The sequence below is a fragment of the Nannobrachium achirus genome, assembly GCF_963921795.1.
Source record: "Nannobrachium achirus genome assembly, chromosome: 22".
In the NCBI taxonomy this organism is placed as follows: Eukaryota; Metazoa; Chordata; class Actinopteri; order Myctophiformes; family Myctophidae; genus Nannobrachium; species Nannobrachium achirus.
The window spans coordinates 22,793,351-22,814,735 of NC_137829.1; the positions used below are offsets into that span (position 1 = coordinate 22,793,351).

General features: G+C 43.1%; 1 protein-coding gene across 1 annotated transcript in view; it reads right to left on the reverse strand.

Annotated features, from left to right (window-relative positions):
* LOC308307337 (disco-interacting protein 2 homolog A-like) overlaps positions 1-21,385 on the reverse strand; it is a gene marked incomplete at its 5' end in the record, with an annotated part of 135,222 nt that overhangs the window by 15,048 nt on the left and 98,789 nt on the right. The window contains 18 exon segments of the mRNA XM_080752543.1: positions 1,444-1,645; positions 2,448-2,562; positions 2,988-3,115; positions 3,479-3,559; positions 3,673-3,809; positions 4,397-4,536; positions 5,196-5,310; positions 5,685-5,804; positions 8,135-8,228; positions 9,010-9,074; positions 10,407-10,509; positions 10,933-11,042; positions 11,547-11,670; positions 14,186-14,191; positions 14,194-14,238; positions 14,240-14,299; positions 17,315-17,406; positions 18,471-18,668. Coding sequence (XP_080608669.1) covers positions 1,444-1,645; positions 2,448-2,562; positions 2,988-3,115; positions 3,479-3,559; positions 3,673-3,809; positions 4,397-4,536; positions 5,196-5,310; positions 5,685-5,804; positions 8,135-8,228; positions 9,010-9,074; positions 10,407-10,509; positions 10,933-11,042; positions 11,547-11,670; positions 14,186-14,191; positions 14,194-14,238; positions 14,240-14,299; positions 17,315-17,406; positions 18,471-18,668 — 1,935 coding nt within the window.

The window sequence follows — 21,385 nt, forward strand, 5'->3', positions numbered from 1 at the left end:
CGGGAGCTACACAACGCCTGTGCTCGCTTGCATCTGCGTGGTTGCATTGCGCTCCTCGTGTGAGAAGAAAAAAGGTTGAACGCATTTCAACTAGGGCAGCAGGCAGGCGTGTGAGAGTAGGGATGGGACGATATGAAAATTTCATATCACGATTATTGTGACCAAAGAAATTTAGCGATTTACGCTATTATCGTGATAATCAAAATATCCCCAACATCCATTATCCTGGGGTGGAACATTTGCCTGCGACGCGTTGTGAGCTTGTAGATCAGTATGTATATTATAAGTACGTTTTACCAATAGAGGGTTTAAATGGTACCGGATATGCAGCTCAGCAAATAAAAGGTGAATTGATCCCAGTGCTTGACGGAGGACGATTTCACGATAAATTAAATCTCCACGATAAGATTATCGTGATAATATCGCTTATCGTCCCATACCTATGTGAGACACCAGCACGGGCGCGACAGTTTCACAGGATCGTACCCGCTTGTCGCTACGACTGTCTGATTGCCTGTGCTTCCCTACCTGCCCACTCAACTCTCGTTGAAAATTAATTAATTAAGAGGTGTCATCGCTTCCCATGTGAAAGGGCCGTTATGTGATGTTCAGTGGTAGAAAAAGTAATTGACGTAAAAGTATCAATACTGCAATGTAGACATACTCTGTTACAAGTAAAAGTCCAGAATTATAAATTTACTTGAGTAAAAGTACAAAAGCATTGGTACCAAATATACTTAAAGTATCAAAAGTAGAAAGTACTCATTATGCAGAATGTCCCATTTCACAAGTTCAAAATGTATTAAGAATAGTTGGAAAACAGCAGATCTACAAGCTCACAAAGCGTCGCATCGCAATGCATTGTGAGCTTGATTTAAAATGTACCCCCATGAAATCAATGGGGGTACAAAATATAATCAAATTATTGTCTTGGGAATGTGACAAATACAAAAATAAATATTTAACTCAAGTATCCATCCATCATTTTAGGGGTGGACTACTCCTTTAAATACAGTACTTGAGTAAATAAATGCACTTAGTTACTTTACAACACTGGTGATTGTCTTTGTTTGTTCCACCAGTGAAGTAGTCTCTTGTGGCCAGGCTGTTGACTCCCACGATTTGCAAATGCTCCCGTCAAACAGTCTGGGCCGGGGCAACGGAAGACTGATGATGAGTATGGAATAAAGCGGAAGTGAAGCAACCTCCTGTCCCAACTACCGTTTCATTTTTACCATTGCGCATATTTATCCTAATATAAATAAAGAAAAAATATTTAGCTTGCTGCTTAGCAGAAATTATATTTTAAAATATATTTTCGTGAATGGAAATGACAGCTTCCATTACTCGGATTTCAGGAGCTGTAGTTCCAGACTCTATATAGCATTCAGAGATTGTGGAACAGTTGTCTGGCTACACGAGACTACCAGTGATGTGACGTACCTGGCTGTTTTTGCCGTGGCTTGGGCAGGTTGGTGACACAGGTGTGGGGGCACATGAGCACGTTGCAGGGATGCAGCGCCCCCTCCAGGAAGCGCTGCTTGGTCTCTGAGATGTGAATGCCGCCCAGCGGGGCCTTGGGCAGCGTGTTGGCAGGGACCAGCGCCAAGCAGTACACCCCTACCTGATGGATGCTGTCTATGGCCTGGGAGGAAGACAGAGAACAGTGGGGAGGTTCAGGTTCAACTTTATTGTCATGTTTAAATGCTCTTGATTTAACACAATGGACACACCATCCTAAAATCAACTGCAGATCTATATGAGGTTGGTTTATGAATGTAAGGTATGCTGACAAGAAAACACATCCATGACATGACAATCCTTAATAGTTCTGCCTCTTCTGTCTGGCTTATCGATTTTAAAATGATTTGTTTTGTATTATTGTGGGTCGTTTCTATTTAATCAGAATCAGAATAATATATTTTGCCAGGTTTGTTTGTACGTATGAGGAATTTGTCTCTGTTACAATGAATAGCAACCGTATTTTACAAATTACGTATTTAATACATCATTTGTAAATGTTGCTATACTGTTGCTAAATAAATACAATGTATTTATGTATTAGCTAATTACTGAATATTATATAAGCATAAATAAGTTAGAAACCATATGTACTACATCATAGATTACTGAGGCTATAACAGAATTAATATGCAGGTCGTTATGTTTAGGTGTGGCTGCGTGGTATGATTGAGCCACCAGGGTGCCCTTACCTTAACCTAAAGAGTGAGCAGACATTACAGTATAGTTCCAAATAGTAGACCGGTATTTAAAAGAACCGGACGGCTATTTGCGACACTTATTTGCGTCCATTTGAAAGGCGGTGTCAGAGTCAGACCCCCGGTGGGTATTTGGTGCCTGGCGGCTATTAGCCCCCAGTCTACTATTTGTAAATATACGGTACATTAAAATAAGCTGTACCTCTGCTCTCAGTGAAGACGCGTTACCTGAAGGACACGGCTCATCCACTGGAAGCTGTCTTCCTCAGAGGCGTCTGGTCTCTGTTCAGCAACCACAACGATCCTCTCGTCATGAAGCACAGCCACAGAAAACACTGCTATCCTGGAAAGCACAGGACATTACTGTTGGAACTCCACACTGAAACACATTGAAATTCTCTGTTTTCCTGATAATTTGAATACCACACAGGTATGTTAATGCAGCTTTTGGTCAATGGTTAAAACTGTGGGTAAATCGTGTTGCCAATTGCTGGCAACCATGTCATAAAAGCAAAAACGCACTGGAGGCCATGATGTATCGCAATCTATCCAGGCTATGGGGGGGTTACGTCTGCATTTATGTCAGGACACAAAATACCCACCACCATGATATAATCACAATATACCACGGCCTCTCATGTATCATTGCTCATTGCAACATGTACGGTCTGTTTTAGCGGTGACTGAAACAGTACAGGAATAGTACATTCTGAAGTTGGGTACAGTACATGGAAACGTTTAACAATAGTTTTTAAATGTCCTCCTCACCTCCCCCTGTAAACAAACTTCATGGGTTCCACCGCCAGCGCCGTGGCCACCACGTCATCGGCGTTGTGTCTCCGCCCACTCACCACCATCAGCCCCTCCATCTTCCCCACAACAAACACCAGGTTGTCCTGGTGACGGCACATGACGAGGTTCAAAAGGTTAGAATGTGACATGACATGTAGCCACCCAGTGTGTGTCAAATCTACAGCGGACCAAATACAGTTTCACAGTCCATACATTTGGTCGAGTCATACCGTAGAAGTAGATGGTTGATCACTTGAGCCCTATATATAGCACTTTGGTGTACGGCAAATAGTGGAAATAGCATAAATGATCTAGTGAGCTCGTAGAGGGGCTATTTTCACAGAATGTTCACCTATTATGACATGGCCAGGATAAGGATGCTAAGGTGCATAGCATGAGAGACATGGGACTGACAGTAGTACATTCATGGACGGTGTAGATGAACAGAATAATAAAAGTGAACTGACGGGTCCCAGAAAGCCAAGTAGCGAGGTCCTGGTGAACGGTCTGTCGCTGATTGGAACTCCAGACAACGTTACCGGGATAGTCTGCAACAAAGACAGTGAGTACTCCATTAGAAACGTGCACATGTGACTGAGCACACACTCAGATCTTCAGTCTACAGTTACGATGGGATGCTATGACGAGGATGGACACCAACCTCAAAGATGTTCTTGGTCATGCCAGGGAGGCCGTAGTAGGCAACACCAGTGCTTCCCGAACTCACACAGATCTCGCCCACCTCGTCCGTCTGGCAGAGGTAGGGGGTCCCCTCCACTCGCACCACGCACACCAAGGCTGGGGGCACACCGTGATTGATGACATTAGGGCTGCAACTATCGACTGTTTACTTGCCGATTATCATATCAATTACGTTTGGATCTATCAAATAATCGAGAAGCGCTTCAAAAAACGTCTTATGTGAAAATAAGCATGTTTAAAAAATTATGAACATGTAATATAGCTTTTATAATCAAATATATCGATTAGTCTGGTTAAGCACTTAATCAAAATAAGGTCATGTCAAGCAAACATAGCAAAAATAGCTGTAGATACATGCCACTGTAGATCAGCTACAAGCTGCAATGCATAGTGATGTGATGCATTGTGCCCAATTAAATTTTTTAAATAATTTTATAATAGATTCAACCGATTAGTTCAATTTATTGTTGCACAATGTACATGATATGAATTATAAATAATGAGGATGATAACTTGAACAGTAAAACGAATGACACAAAGACCGTTTGTGTCTTGGATGTTTTCAGAATAAATGTCTGGCATTTTTGTCATTGCTGACATTGACTGACTGCCTGTGAGCAGACTGAATATCTGTTGAGAACAGTACGAACGGTGCCTGCTGAGCGTGGTTCATTCAGCCGTACCTCCAGGCATAACCTGTCCCACGTCCTGAACCGTGAGGACAGAGAGCTTCTCCTCCGTGTCGACGCGGATCACACTGTGGCTCAGCCCACCCATAGACAGCACCGCCTTCCCTGGAGGAGGAACACCCATCTCTGGTGGTCTGCAAGACACCAAATAGTTTATATTAGTTATTGTGGCGATGATGACTCACTAGTGGGAGTCCACCTAAACTTGGGTCAGGTCAGGCTTTGGACAATAGGTAGGAACGTTTCCAACCCTGGCGTGTCTTGGCTACACCATCTGTCCCTCTGTGGGACTAGGAATAGTTCTTCTCTTATTTATTTAAACATATCAAATATGAACACATATGTGTTTAACATACAGTCCACCAAAATCTGTCTCAATGTCAGTGACTACGGGCTATTCTTAAGCTGAAGCTCAACCAAAGCATCTCTGAAAGGGTACACAATTCTTAAGCTGATAAGATGATACATGTTACGCTCTCAAGATTGATTATTGTTAAACATCTGCATTACTTAATTTACAAGAAGTCTACACAATTAGAGAATGTAGAAGAATTTATATTTTAATCAACGTTGGCCCGTTATCTCTCCTATAGTACCAACATCAATACAGCATGGAATGGTGGACAAAAATCTTATCCAACGACAATAAAATATTCTCAAGTTTGGGGTCTGAGAGGCTGAATCTCATCAAATGGTGGTCCGTGGCTCAAAGGCGAAAAAACAATGGACCAGGTTGAAAACCACGGAGCTGGAGAGGGTTGTTTTTAAATGCGGTGCATTAGCGACAGCGTACCTCCGGATGGCGACAGTCATGGCTTCTGAAGAGCTGGCACATGGGCAGATCACCTCAGGTCGCAGTCCACGTGCCTGGAACACGTTGAGGAAGGCATCGCAGGAAGATATTGACCCTGTTGTCAAGTGCAAATGCGGTCAATCAAATGCACACACAGACGCACAAAAAACAAAGCCACCCACACACACGAAGAAGATCCGAATCAATACTTGAGAGGTTTTGACCGTAGGAGTTTGGAAAGAGGCAGTAGATGTGAGAGCGTGTTAAACTGCTGATTCTCAAAGCCAGGACAGGGGAGCACTAAGCGTCCAAAGGGATCAGAATTCACTTTACACTGAGGCCTTTACAGTGTAGATTGGGGTCCCAGAGATATAAAAATAAAAACTATATACAATTGGGGGCCTATTGCATTTGAAACTGGGTGTTCTCTTAAAATAGAAAAAGGTTGAGAATCACTGTGTTAAAGTGAGTGTCTGCTGGTACACTCACAGGGGTTGGCTCCGTCTGCTACGATCAGCATGCGCAGTGAGCTCAGGCTGAGATCCCGCTGGTCTCTCTGGGCCAGCAACGACCAATGCATGTCCCTGGACTTCACCACGGCTACCCGCGCTGTGCATGGCATGGCACGCACCAAGGTGTGTGTGTGAGAGAGAGAGAGAGAGAGAGAGAGAGAGAGAGAGAGAGAGAGAGAGATCAATACAGCAGTCTATACCAGTATTACCAAAACAATGGGTTGGGACTCATTTTTAAGGGTCTCAAGCAGATATCCCTTTTTTTGTTTCCTTATTATTATTATTTCAGAACGTTTTCATAAATGTCACAAAAGAAATGAATCATGAATAAATACATAAAAAGAAATGCCATACATAAAAAATATATATTCCCTAAGAAGTTGTTAAAATAACAGATCTACAATCTCACAATCTCACAACACATAACATGGCGTGAGCTAGAAAGTTTGGGAACCACTGCTCGGGAACCACAGAGCATGCATGCTTACAGCCAGTCACAAGTATCACAGGGCCTGATATTGATTCAGTGGGGTAGTGAGTCTGACTCTGTTACTAAGACCTGATTCACTACTTGTTTGCAAGCCGGGGTCACACTCTCCGAAAATAGCAGATCTACTCGCTCACAATGCGCTGACAGGTTATTTTCAGAGCACGACACGATGTGCAACCAAGTATGAATCAGGCATAACAGGTGAGTGAGCGGAACTCTGTCCAAACTGGAGCCGAGTGTCATCATCAGTGGTGTAAACTAAAGTAACTACTGTAAGTAAATTTACTTAAAGGAGTAGTTCACCACTTTTCAACCTGTCTTCATATAATAGGTCCTCACTAATGTTCATGATAAAATATCACAATTTTTTTCTACTCAGTCCAAGTCTCCTAGGAGAGCTGTGGGAAGTTCAGAGTCCATATTTTTGAGTGAGGACCAATTATATGAACATAGGTTGAAAAGTGGTGGAGTGCCCCTTTAAGTACAGTACTTACTACTTAAGTACAACTTTGAGGAATTTGTACTTTACTTGAGTATTTCCGATTTCTAATACTCTAATATTATACTTTTACTTCATTACAATTATTTGAAAGGTTTAGTTACTAGTTACTTTGTAGTTTTGGATTATTATCACAAGTAACACTCCCTGGGGTAGAGTAGCGACTGTCAGGTGGCGCTGAAACAACAGAGCACTGCAGCATTGATCATTTTACTTAGGTATAAAAATGAGAGTGCTTTTCCCACCACTGAGTGTCATTCAAGATGGGGAGCTTCCTCCACTCAGCCCTCAGTGCCCTCATGCACATCTGATGAAGATAAGACTGTGTGAGAGATCCGTGACTGAAAAGAAGAGCTATCACTTTAACCCTGGCATATCAGAACAGATCAGATCAGATCGGATCAGGTCCAATGGAGAGAACAGCTCCAGAGTACCAGTATACGGCTGCATACCCACTGGGCCGCACAACAACCAATGACTGATATTATAAGTAAAATTAAATAACTCCACAACAGTTGATAAGAAAGTGGCAAAGAAAGAGGACAGTAAAATGCTCAGAATTACTTTACAAAATGGATGGTGACAACAAACCATTGAGTGACCTCTAGATCTACTGCACATATAAACACAGCTGCTACCTTTAAACACATTTTAAATCTGATGACATCAAACCGTTGTACTTTACAATACAAACCCCAAAATCAATCCTCCAGTTCTAGGAAACACAGAAGGGGGGGAACTTTTTTCTATTTCCACACAACTCCTCTAAGGTATATTAATGACATAGTTCAATATTGAAAATGGGTGGCTCTTCCCCTTTAAAATAGTTTTGAGAAAAAAATGCTGCTTTTCTGTCCCAAAGCGACTGCGAATGACTGCTGCTATTTGTTCCAAAAAGCATAGCTATGTTTACACAATGATGTTCCCCCTCCAACTGCATATTATGTTCCCTTTTTCAACTGTTTATTATATTTTGACACTTGCTTTGGCAATGTAAACAAACATACTTTTCTCATGCCAATAAAGCTCCTTTGAATTGAATTGAAATTGACAACACCGAGTAATGCTTCATTTATACACCATCGTACGATGGTGCCACACACGGGACAGCCGATCTATAACCTCACAACATGTCACTATGCGATGCATTGTGACCTTATAGATCGGCAATGTGTGTGTGTGTGTGTGTGTGTGTGTGTGTGTGTGTGTGTGTGTGTGTGTGTGTGTGTGTGTGTGTTTTCAGAACTGTAAACAGCATTTATTTTCTTATTTAGTTTTATGACTTTTTGATATAATACAGTGATTTATTTGTCTGTCATTCAATGTTATATGAGGTACTGTCATGTACCTTTTCCTATGCAAACTTCTAATAAATTCTTCACTCAGTCAATCAGAAGTGATTGAAAAGATGACACTGATGTTGCCTGGCTCTCCTCACCTTTGTACGTGTGCACTTTCTGTATCCAGGACAAGGGGTTGACTTTCATCAGGGAGTAAGGGATGCTGATGACGTGCATCCGGTTCATCACACTCTGCCATGCAAACACACAAACAGAAGCACTCGTTACATTTATACCCGCATATCTGACAAAACACCTCAAAAATGATTAGTGTCACCCACAGCCACAATACTAGAGGGAGTGTAGACAACGATCTGCCCACCCCAGAGCTATTCAGTAACTGCATCTATAATCCATGTACCCTGTGTATTTCTTTGTTGTTTCTGCTGGCATATTGAAAAAGCAATTATAAGTAGACCACGTCATTTTGCAGATACATCAAATCTGATCAATTTGACAAGACAGCTATCCCATGTGTTTATCGTCAATGCATTCACACTCTGTTACAACACCATTTCCAATACTGACAGCCAGTGAGCTGTCAACAAAACTGTGGAAGAAAATCTGTGCCATTTGAATATCTAACCAGGTCTTAACCACTTACCGGCTATACTTAGGAAACCTGTTGGCTCGGTACTGGCCTACTGGGTCTGCTTTCGTCCCTTTACGCTAAATCACTTGTTCGGGATGGGACACGGCCGCGAAAGCTCAAATTGAGAAACACGAATATCGAGGGGTGAATGTCATTGCTTGCAACAGGTCAGGTCTAAATCCTCAAATTGTAGTCTGATTGAAACAAACGCCTTTTAATAACGTTTTCTTGCGTTCGCTCTCATCGCTGTCTATCAGGATGAGGTGTAATGGGCAGCATGTCCATATCTGGAAAATGAGCGTGGATATCTCTCTCTTCTGCTTCTAATCAAACAAGCAGCCTATCGGCATTAACAGAGGATATGGGAATGGGACCACTCACAGTTAGCACGCCATGCCATAATCCCGCATCTCTCTTGAAGTCGAGGACGTTGGTTATCGTCTCAGCTGCAAGTCAAAAAGAGATTTTGTTAAGGTCGACGAGGTTAAAGCGGCGTTAAGATATGGAAACAAGATGCAGTTACAACATACCCGGCAGCAAGCTCACCGCTGTTCTTTACCAGCACAATTTCACTTGGATGTTCTCATTATTCTACGCAAACGTAATCCCTTGGAGAGGAGAGGCTGACCCTGATAGTAGTTCAAATGAGTCAAGAACCAAAGCCAGCCTCAGAAACAGGTCTGGAGATTCTCCGTGGGATTCTAATGCAGTTAGGAGTTATTTAGGGTGAATCTGGGACACCAGGGGAAAATATGTGTCTTATGTTCTCCCTTTCTCCATCCCTCTATCTATCTCTCTATCTCTCTCTCTCTCTCTCTCTCTCTCTCTCTCTCTCTCTGTAGAGCTGACCCAGGTCTGGCGCTTAGAGACACAACCAGTTTAACAGTTACACTTAATTCTAATTCCACTTGAACCGGAATGATATAATGAACTATAATGAATTCCAAACAGATGTGCTTTTCGCTGCTGCTGTTGCTGTGGTTTTCATTCACAACTTTATTCGCAACTGTGAGACAAGTGGTCTTGGTTAAAGAAGGTGCAGTACTATTACATCCATGATCGGTTACCACACGGGCACCACAACTGCTACTGTAATAAACATAAACTGCATATACTGAATATGTATTGTTATTGTATTGTGTATTATGGAGCCCCTCAACCTAAGGATTTCACAGTGCATGTACTTGTACTGTACATCTTAGTGACTCAATAGGCCTTGAACTATATGACAATACTTCATTGGATGACGAATAGAGAAAATAGCCAATCAACAAGTGCAATGCGACGTCGCCATGTGAAGTTGCGATGTGTTGTCAGCTTGTAGATCTGCTATTTCTTGAAACATTTTCAAAGTATTTTTTTCACCTATAATGACATGCCCAAAATAGAGACAGAAGGATGAAAGTGGTTGAAGCCATATTCATAATCATAGGGCCCTATTTTCGCAGGTGCCTTTTTTTGCCATTTTTTTACTATTTTGAAAAATATCTTTAAACATGTCGATGTACAGTATATCGGCTATTTAAAATATTTTTAAAAATAGTAAAAAGAAAAAAAAGGCAAAGCAGTGTAGGGATAAAGGATAAGGCACCAACAGAAATAGGGCCCCTACTGTAAGCCATTAGGTGAAGGGACGTGATGCTGGAAAGTGGGTGATGTAGGTTAAGATTATGCAACCAATTCCCACCTGCAAATTGGTGAATGAAGCACAGCGCACGCGCAGAGTCACAGAGTGAAGCAGGGCTAATTTAGAAACAGGCACACAGTGTCCCACTCACCTTCAGTGTATCCGCAGGCCTGTGTGAGGGCGTGACAGTGAGACAGCATGGCTGAATGGGACACAGTGATCCCCATCGTGCTGCCTTCCTTGCTGGTCTTATACTGGAGATGAGAACACATCACAAGCTTTGCTGGTGTCATATTATAGTATACGGTATATCGTTGTTGTCGGGTGGAAACCTTGTATGTCCAAAACCTTCCCTTTTTTCGTTATTATTTTAAAAACGATTTAAAATAACGAAAATAGCCGATCAACAAAGGTGTTGTGTGCTTGTAGATCGGCTATTTTCACTACTTTTGTGCAACACTCTTGTATGATGAAGTAGGGCTTTAATTTACGAAAGAACATACTATTTTGAAACTCAGAGATACAAGTTTTCCGCCCGACAGTGACGATATATGTCAACGAGCAACTCATTGGGATACATGTACACTGTAGGTACAACAAACATAGAAAACTGTATTTAATCAAAAAAGTTCAAACTTCTACATGGAAGGCCTAATCGGTAAACACACTGCACTAACCTCTATGTAGGCGATTTCATTGGTGGCTTCCCGAATTTGAGGGTACCAGTCTTTAGGGGGCTTCACGACATGCTTCCCGTCTGTGACAAACCACAGCAACCGCGGCCACCCTGCGCGGACCACACACACAACACGTTCAACCCACTTACGCTACAGAGTGACGAATGTTGGAAAGCAGTAGGCCCAAGGCCCTGACTACTCGCTGGGTCCTTTATAAAAGATCTGCTATTTTTGAAAAATCGTGAAAATTAGTGCAAGACTTTGAATATTTTTTAACCCGATTCTATGAATGTCTTCTAAATCCTTCTTCTAATAATCAGTGGTTCTCAAACTTCTTCATGTCAAGGAGCCCCACAATTACATGCATTTTGCCGCGGACCCCCATCTCAAAATATGTTGTTCCAGGGACCCCCCAGAAGCAAATATTTGAGTTACAAATGATCACTTTTAAAAATATATATTCAAAGACTTGCCAAAAAAACATGATTTTTCAAAAATAGCAGATCTACAAGCTTGTATATCTGCTATTTTTCAATAGTTAAAGCATTAAATAATTCTAGGCCTAAAAGGGTTAAAACCAGAAACGAAAACCAAATCCAAAGCATGGTACCTACCTTTGAAGGTAGCGACCTCCCCGGTCTGTGCTTTGGGCAGGCCTTTCTGACAAGCATCGGTGGTCAGTGCCAACGTCACGCCACAGCTGCCCAACAGGAAGCCGATCTGCTGACTTCCTGCGTCCTGCGGAACCCAAGGAAAATGAAGGGATAGATCTTTGCATTCTGGTAAAACTCAAAAATAACTGTACTGTATATAAAATACAGGCCATAAAAGTCACGGTTTTGAAAAACCCATCCTTCAGCATGGGTGAGAGAGACATGTGAGATATGTGAGCTGCTGTGATAGGAGAATCATATCAAATGGAATAAAGACTACTGATCATGGTGTATACTTTCCTGCACGGTCTGCATTGAATAATGAAAACTATTTCACCCTTTCAATTGTACATAATATCTTATTTTGATTGTATTATATTGATTGATTGTATTGTCTTTGTACACTTCCGCTTTGTTGCGACCGTAGATCGCATTTACTATCAAACCCTGCACAAACTGTGAGTGAGTCAGTCTGTCTGTCACACCTCACACGTCACACTTTTTCCCTGCTTATATCTCCGCAACCGTTGCCCCGATCCATGCCAAATTTTGCACACACGTTCCTTGGCTGCCAAACTACAACCTCCAAGGACCCCCGGAGCTCCAGGGACCCCCAGGTCCCTGGGGGACCCCCAGATGTAAAAAAAGACCAAATGCGCAAACATGACCAAATGACCACCCCAACGGGGCTGCTCACGGGGAATTCCCGGGGACCACCGACTCCTGGTGCTCCAGAACGGATGCAAAAGTGGTGGCGCCCCCAGTGGAGGACCCCCTACACTGCAGCTCACATAAAATGCCGTAACTCCGGCTAGGAGCGACCGGGACAGCCGGGGCCGGTACCTATTCGTCCGCCTTGCCGGCACGGAGACCCCACCCCTCATTTCTCACATGGCCCTCTTCTAGCGCCACCATGAGGCCGATTCTTGAAAAACACATTTTTGGACACTGCTCCTACAGATTTTGCCCTAAAATCACGAAAATCACTACACAGTATGTCTACACTCATGTCATCAACATGGATCAGGAAGATTTTGGCAAAACACATTTTTGCCCTATTTGTGGAGATAAGTGACCTACGGTCGCTTATCTCCCGATTAGGGAGCCTTACTGGTAATATAAACATATTTTTTCTCATGCCAATAAAGCCCTTTGAATTTAATTTAATTGAATTGAATTTAATTAAATTGACTTGAGACAGAGAGAGAGACAGAGACAGAGAGAGAGAGAGGAATGATGACACCTCAATAGACATCAAAGCAACAGCAGGTGAAATGGTGACGTGAAGGCCAGTCGCTATTAAAAACTACACCGCTGAGCCTCAAAGCCCAGTCACAGCAGGAGATGAAATCCAGGATCTGAGATGCAATTGTTTCAATTAGATCTGCCGTGTAAAGTTGCTGCACAACGAATAGCAAAGATAGCTAGCTGATATACAAGCTCGCAGCACGTCGTGAAAATTGGACATTTTAACACATTGTATTCGAGACAGTGAGTGAATTTGAGTTTTTAAGTCCCTTGAACAGTTGACCTCAGATCTAATATTTTGACTGGTATTACAGAATACAGATCATTGCTCCTCTGAGATCTCATTAATTACAGCACGGCATCCAGCAAGAGCATGCTTATTGGAGCAGCCAATAACAGACATTGATATTCAGGCAGGCTGTATGGGAGGACCAGGGCTGATGACTTTGTTCCTGTTTTGGTTGATGGATGGACTAGCAATACATCCTAACGTTTAATCACTTCTTTGGAGATCCACATTATTGTTTATGTAAGGATACTGTACACATGACCATTACAACAGCATGATTGGGGTTTAAAACCAGGTTTAAACTGTAAGTCAGGGAGGGGGTCTTCAACAGGGGGTCCGGGACCCCTAAGGGGGTCCTCAGAGTTACTACAGGGGGGCCGCCAAATCTTTGTGTGATAAGTTAATTCTTTTAAATTAACAACTTGAACCCTCGCATCCCTATTCTTGGGAGAATGAGGCGTTGAGAGCTTGTAGATCGGTATTTTCAGCAAATAGGTTCGGTGTAGAGGTAAAAAAAAATACAGAGTGAAAGGTCAAGTTTAGTAAGTAACGACGATTTAAGTGGTCAAACATCACACATTAACACAAATCTAACAGACTGATGACAGTGCTGTCAAACACGTTTATGAATCTATCTATGAAATCAATGAAAATCGGTATCACACATTTATACAATATGTGGAGGGGGTCCCTGCTTCATCTCTCTCTCAACTAAGGGGTCCTGCCTGAAAACGAACGAAGACCCCTGCTGTAAGTAGTTATTATCACATGCTGAAATCAGCCACAGTTCAACATGTATTATTTCCATGAGTGAGTCATAAAGTAATTTTTTAGACGTAATTCCACTAGGGGTCTCTGCTGCCCATCATTGGCTATGTAGAACAACAGCTGGCACTAGGTAAGACAAACTCAATGAATTTCATATATTCCTATTTTCTAGTAATAGAAAAAAAAGCAGGAAACGCTGCGGCTGGGGCCTTGTAGGACTTGTTGCCCGGAGGTGGCAGGCATCCGTGTCAAGGACCAGGAGCAGGGTAGTGGTTGTAGGAATGTTGCAGTTTACCTTGCGAAAGTGAGCGGCACTTCAATGGGCACGGGCACCAGCTCTGCCAGGATGACAGCCATAGAACGCCACCATGAACATCACAGGGTCATTGTTCGGGATCACAAGTGCAACCTGCAAGAGCATCAACAAACAACGTCACCGCCTGCAACAAGTTCTATCACCAGTGGTGGGAAAAGCACTCACATTTCTTACTATATTCAATACTGCAATGTAGAAATACTCCATTACAAGTAAAAGTCCCAAATACAAAATTTGCTTGAGTAAAAGTACAAAGGTATTGGCATCAAATTATCTTATAATTATCTTATCTGTGTATGTAAGTAATCTGCGTATCTCGAGAACCGTTCGTCCCCACCGGCTTCAAATTCGGCACGCGCGTTCCCTCGCCGCGGCGTGGAGTGCAGTGCCCGGCCTCGACCCGACCCGATAAGCGTTTTCCGGAACCGTCTGCTGACTCATTCTGACATCACTCCTGCGCAAATAGACGATTCTTCCACACTTTTACTTTGCACTCTAGGTCAATTATGCAGAGCTGATGTCTGACATCAGGGTATTCCGGACCAGCAAAAAAGGCTCTGACATCACGTACGCCACATGAGTCAACACAGACTTCGGCACACGCGTTCCCCGCCGCAGCGGGGAGTGCAGGGCTGCCATTTGATTTCCAAGCAAGCTTTGCAAGGCGAGGAGGAGGAGGGAGGAAAAGAAAACAAAGCAATGCGCAACATCAAACTAGCAGTCTGTTTAACAAAATCACATCACAACAATTTACAGGACCAGGACAATGCGAGCATATTGTTATGAAAATTAACCGTGAAACCGTTAAGCATAATCGGTTATTTCTTAACGGTCGGCTAACCGATTAACTGGTTAACCGCCGACACCCCTAGCCTCGACCTGACCCACGGTTTTCCGGAACCGGCGCACGCGTTCCCCGCCACAGCGGGGAGTGCAGAGCCTGCCTCGACCCGACCCGATACGCTAAAATGGATGCAAACTGACAGATACAGATATCTCCATATATGGGCATAAATGGACACAGGTAAACAGATGGTCAAAACGGGTCCTATGACACAGGTATAATGGGACCATTCGCCCCACCGGCCTCAAATTCGCCCTACGAGTTCCCCGCCGCAGCAGAAGTGATGTAATTTTTTTTCCGATACAGAGATCTCGATATATGGGCATAAATGGACACAGGCAAACAGATGGTCAAAATGGGTCCTATGACAACAGGTATAATGGGGTTTGCATTAAAGGGTGAGGCATTCATTCCCTATTTACATCATTCCCGAGTAGTCCGGTCCCCGACTAGACGCTCGGCGGCCCGAAGGTTATACTTAAAGTACCAAAAGTAAAAGTACTCTTGTCCCGTTTCAAGTTTTCAAATATATAAACATTTTGAAGACCATAGCCCTGAAATGTCTGGGATTCTGGGAATGTATGTATGTATGTATGTCGGTGTCTCATCATTAACAGCCAATGAGGGACCAGCATTCCTGGTGATGCCACTGTTGATGTCAGCAGAGTTTGGTATATGCGGCCTGTGTGTACGTGAGGCGCAGGTTATCACCTCGACAGAGTGCAGTTCTAGTTGTTGTTTTGGTCAATGTATAACCTCAGGCCCAGATTCTTCCAGAGGGAAGTTTTCATCATTCAGCCTTTACTTACAATGGAGAGCTGTACATATGTGGTTGATGCAATGGTCAATTGAAGCAGCACTTCACTGATGTGTGGAAATTCAATCCCGAGACCTTCTCCTGGAAGAAGGTTGAGCCCAAGGGGAAACACCCATTTTGGATGTCTGGTAGGTCCTGTTGCATGGTGGGAGATCGTATCATCCTCTTCAGAGGATACAGAGACAAACCCAGTTCCCTGTTCATCATAGACTTGAGTCCTAGTCTTAAGACATTATGTAAGCTAGCAGTTATTCAGTACGATCTGGAGCAGTCTGAACTCCCACATGACATCAGGTGGGAACTGGCAGCCATGACAGCAACTGAATAAGTAATAACCACAGATATAAAAAGCTCGATCATCCTCATCCGCCACTGCAGGTCATTGGCGTGACTGGTAAAACAGGACTGGCGGAAGTGTGGAAGGCACACTTCCACTCAAAGTGACTACTGACCAATCACAGTGCGTCTTTTCTGGGATTGGATTGAGGAGACAAACGTTTACTTTGCCAAACAAGTGCCTCTGGGAAAGAGGGAAACATCTGATTGCCTAACGAACGTCCCCTTCTCCTTCAGAATTCAGGAAGCTTGCCTAAAGAAATTCCAGTCCTCTTTTACCAAAGCCCCAGAGTCAGAAGAGGTGTCTACCTTTCTATGTCTATGCCACAGTAATAGAGATGTGGTGGAGTAGGAGTAAAAGTACAGAAAAATTGACCTCAAGTTAAGTAAAAATACCTCAAAATTGTACTTAAGTACAGTACTTGAGTAAATGTACTTAGTTACTTTACACCACTGTCTATCACTACAAGACGGTAATTGGGATTTCTCCTTTGGTTCAGTAGGACTAACTGAACCAAGACAAGAAATACCATGATTTCGCAAATAAACGATGAGCAAGGTTGCTTCTCAGCTACACACTGTAGCTTTTTGTATAAAAAGGCAGAAAACAGTCACACAATACAGCACTGAATGGAAACAAGGGACACTGAATAGAGATATACTAAAATATTTATATCAATTATTTTAAGCCTAGAAACAAGCCATCCAGGATCCTGGTGAATCATGACCATGAAACCTTTGATTATGTGAAAAAAAGAAAATTAATTTGCTAAACAAAGTGTATTTTTTAAACGTAGTATATCATACAATTAAATATTTGAATATTTACTTTCAAAGAATCAAAGGTTTTATGGCCAGGCTTGATTCTAGGCTTAAAATAATTTATATCAATATTTTAGTAAATCTCTATGGAGAAAATTAATGGTTGATTTTGTAGTGGCACCAGAAAACCACACCCACTGCTATGGGACCTATAGGAAGTTAGGAACCAAGCAGTAGTTTGATTTGCATTTTTAACATACAGTAGTAGCAGGGTGAAACTGTAAATGATGTCCGCATTGGCCCCAGCGTTAGGGACTGCATTAAGATATGGTCATATTTCATGACTTACTCTGTCTCCCGGCACGAGTAAAGGCTCGTTCCTGGTGCTTAGCTTGTTCAGGAGAGTGTAGGCCAGTTTCTGACTGCGTGTCCATAGTTTACCTAAATAGAGAATGTATAGCACATTATTTATATTCATACAGGGGGAAGGGTATAGACAACTGGTATAGACCAGTGGTTCTCAACAAGTGGTCCTTTAAGGGGTTCCAGGTCAGGTGGTTCCCAGCTAAATGATGGAGAGTTGGTAACCAAATGGACCTTTATAAATCTTTAACTCTTGAGAGTGTAAAATGCATATCATACGCTCTCAAGAGTTAACTTATTGTTAAACACCTGAATTAATGAATTTACAAGAAGTCTACACAATTACAGGATGTAGAAGAATTGTTATTCTGATCAATGTTTTCCTGTTATCTCTCTTATGGTACCAATATCAATGCAGTATAGAATTGTGGACAAAATCGTACGACAACAAAATATTCTATGTTTTGGGTCTGAGAGGCCAAATCTCATCAAACGGTGGTCCGTGGCTCAAATGCAGAATAAATAATGGACCTTGATGTGAAAAGGGTTAAAAACCACTTGTCTATACTGTACATAATTATACTTCATCTGTTCATTCGAATAGAGCGATGGTTCTCAACCTTTTCAGGGCGCAACCCCCCAAAATAATCATATTTGAACTGGCAAGCACTTACTTGGAATTGTATGAGTTGAGGCATTACATTCGTCTATTTTCAATATTCTTGCCTCTTTCTTATAATTATTATTTGACAATTTGGCCAATGTTTGACCAGTTTTTATAGTATAGTTTGTTGATTACTTTTGATGCAGTAATGGTCTTTTTTCTTTTTCTCTCTTTCTTTTTCTTAGGTATTAAAAAGTCCTTAAATTGTCACTTCACTGTCATCTGGCCCCCCCAAAAGAAAATCATGAGGGGACCCCCTCCACAGGTTGAGAACCACTGTAATAGAATAGAGTATACTCTCTTAGTCTTTGGTTTACTGATAGAGTGTCGACACCAAGGTGTGGCTCGAGGGGCAGCTGGCAATCTCCTATGTTAACACATTAACAAATAAACGATACATTCACACACACGTGTTTGTGATTCTAGGGAGAATCTAAGCGGGAAAACACAGCTCAGCTCCACGGCCTGATGTACCTACCATAGGTGAGCGTATAAACCGGTTTGCCAGCATTGTCTAGTGCAGTCAGACAGGGGCTTTTGGGATGGGTGGTTCCCCAGCGTTGCAGGGCTGCCAGCAGGGATGGGGGCCAGTTGGTCACTACCCCCAGAGGCTCTCCTTCCAGGGGACTCATCTGCTGGCCCTCGGGTCTGGGCTGGTTGGGGTCTGGCTGTTGGACTACATGACGACATACACAAACACAGAGAGAGAAGGAAGCTACATTGTACCAGTGGTTCCAAACGTGAGGTCCGGGCCCTCCTTAGTTGAGAGGGTTCCAAAGATCACGATGGGGGGCGGCACAGAACACGTCAGAGATCGCTATTCGTCATATCAGAAGTACAGTATGTAGGGCTGTCCTGGACCGCTTGTGTGGCGGTCCAGGCACCTAGGCTCAGTGTAGCCTGACAGTGTGTCACGGGTTCGAGTCCCGAGCCTGACGGGCCAGATGGGGAGTCAGTGACACACAGAAAAGTGTGTCACTGACTCCCTATCTCTCTTTACCGGCGGTCGCTTATCTCCCAATTAGGGAGTCTTACTGGTATAGGGCTCAGGTGCACACGGTTCCAGTCGGATTTAAGAAGGGGAGGGGGCTCTGAGGAAAAAAGGATTGGGAAGCACTGCATAATACAGAGGTGAACAGCGAACAAACAAGCCAAGAGGAAACCAGGCGAGGGAGGGGTCGACAATCTATTCAAATGTTCCCTAGCCACAAGATGTTCCGATATGATTAAAGCGACAAAAGTTGACAAGCTCCTTAATTTCCTCCAACAGTCACTCCTGCGTACTGTATCTCTTAACCACTTGAACCCAATACATATTTAACCGGTGTGCACCAGGGCTTCTCACCCCAAAATAGCAGATCTACCAAGCTCACAACATGCTTTTACTGAATAGGTTCTTGGACTAACTATGTTTTTTAGATTACTATTTATATGAACAGTATTTGATGTATTGATGTATTACCTTGTGCTGTCCTTGCTTATTGTAAATTGCTCTGGATTAAGAGTGTCTGCTAAATGCCTAAATTGTAAATTGTAATTGTGTCACATGAGCTTGTACATCAGCTATTTTGGCTGAATGTTTGCCCCAGAATAGGGTTTGTATGGCTAAAAGATTCTATGCAGACCGAGCAGAAGCTGTTACTGGGTAAATGAGAAGAGTTGTGAATTAGACAAAGCATAGTATCACATCAAAGAAATACTGTAGATCGTGGGTTTGGAGGAGTGGTAGGAGATGAAGGAGGAGGTTTATTTGTTCATCAAAAAGGACCCACATTAGCTGATGTCTACACCCACTAAAGCCTCTATCATAGTCCAAGGTGAAGAGCTATCACCTCACCGTGGTGTAGTTTTCTAGCTATCACCTTGGCTTTGTTATACATTTGTAGGTGATAGCTAGAAAACAACACGTTGTGAGAGGATAGCTCTTCACCTTGGGCTATGATAGAGGCTTCAGTCTTCCAGCAGGGGTCTAAGCCAGGCAATGATATACATTACATCACAAAAATAGAAATTCACAAAAACACATATCCCATAAAATATACAGTAAATAGCTTATACTAAAAAAAGAAGGAGGTTTGTTTCATTATCAGTTTCCTGTGTCAGAGGCAGCCACCGAATAAACCACAGATCGACGCCTGGCTTCTTTCACATCTGCTGCTGTGCCCAGTGCCTCCTCTTGTGGGTCCGTGTTTAAACTCTGAATACTCCACATTTTGCTGTGTATAGCTCTCTCTCCCTCTCTCTCTCTCTCTCTCTACCTCTCTTTTCCTCTCGCCTGCCCTTTAGTTTCATTATCCTCAAAATGAAACAATTCTCCTTTCTCCTAGAACACCAATGGATGTTCGAGACACACATACATACTGTAGCGGTCTGTGCTATCACTCGCCATCCTCTCAGCACTGCAGCTGCCACCAAACACTCCACTGAGGCTGCGTTGCTGCCGTCGCAGATCCCAAATCAGATCCCTCTCTCTGAGCTGGAGTAGCGTTTCTTTTTTTTTAACGGTCACCTTGCTGACGCGCTGCTATTCCTGCTGCGTTTTTCACTTTGGCGCTGTTTACTCAGCCTTGTATCCGAGTACCACCCAAAACCCACGGCGGGCTGGTTGGAATGGAGGAAATGGTTAGGTAGGGCTGGACGGTGATGGTTGGCAGGGGCAGTGTGTGTGTGTGTGTGTGTGTGTGTGTGTGTGTGTGTGTGTGTGTGTGTGTGTGTGTGTGTGTGTGTGTGTGTGTGTGTGTGCGTGTGTGTGCCCGCCCACGCAAAGGCTGCACCCAGTGCTTCCTGCCCACACCTGGTGGTCCCAGCACCACCCAAGACAGGGGAAAAACAACCAGCGATCTAACAACGTATCTATTCTGCACATCATTTAGGTGTGGTGAGGCTGTAGTGCGCGCGGTTGTGATGACACTGGCGTGAACGAGGACCGTTTTCATTAGTTACAAACATTGGGGACGGCAAAACACAGACTGAACGCTGTAGAATGATCAAGCAGGGCATTAATTTGCTAAAAAGTTAAAACAGGGGTCTTCAACGTTTTCAGACCGAGGACCCCTTAACTGAGAGAGAGATAAAGCGGGGACCCCTCTACATATTGTATAAATGTGGTATGCAGAGTTACATCGACTTGTTTGAGAGCACTGTCATGTTGATTTGTGTTAATGTTATTTCAGGCATTTAGCCACTTCAATCGTAGATACGTAGTGTAGTAAACTTGACCTTTCACTCCGTACATGGTCTGCTCTTTTTGAACTCTGCACCAAACTTCTTTGCTGACAATAGCCGATCTACAAGCTCTCAACGCCATTGAGAGCTTGTAGATCTGCTATTTTTGTCTAAAGTTCTCCTCAGAATAGGGATGCGAGGGTTCAACGTTTTTAATTGAAAATAAGA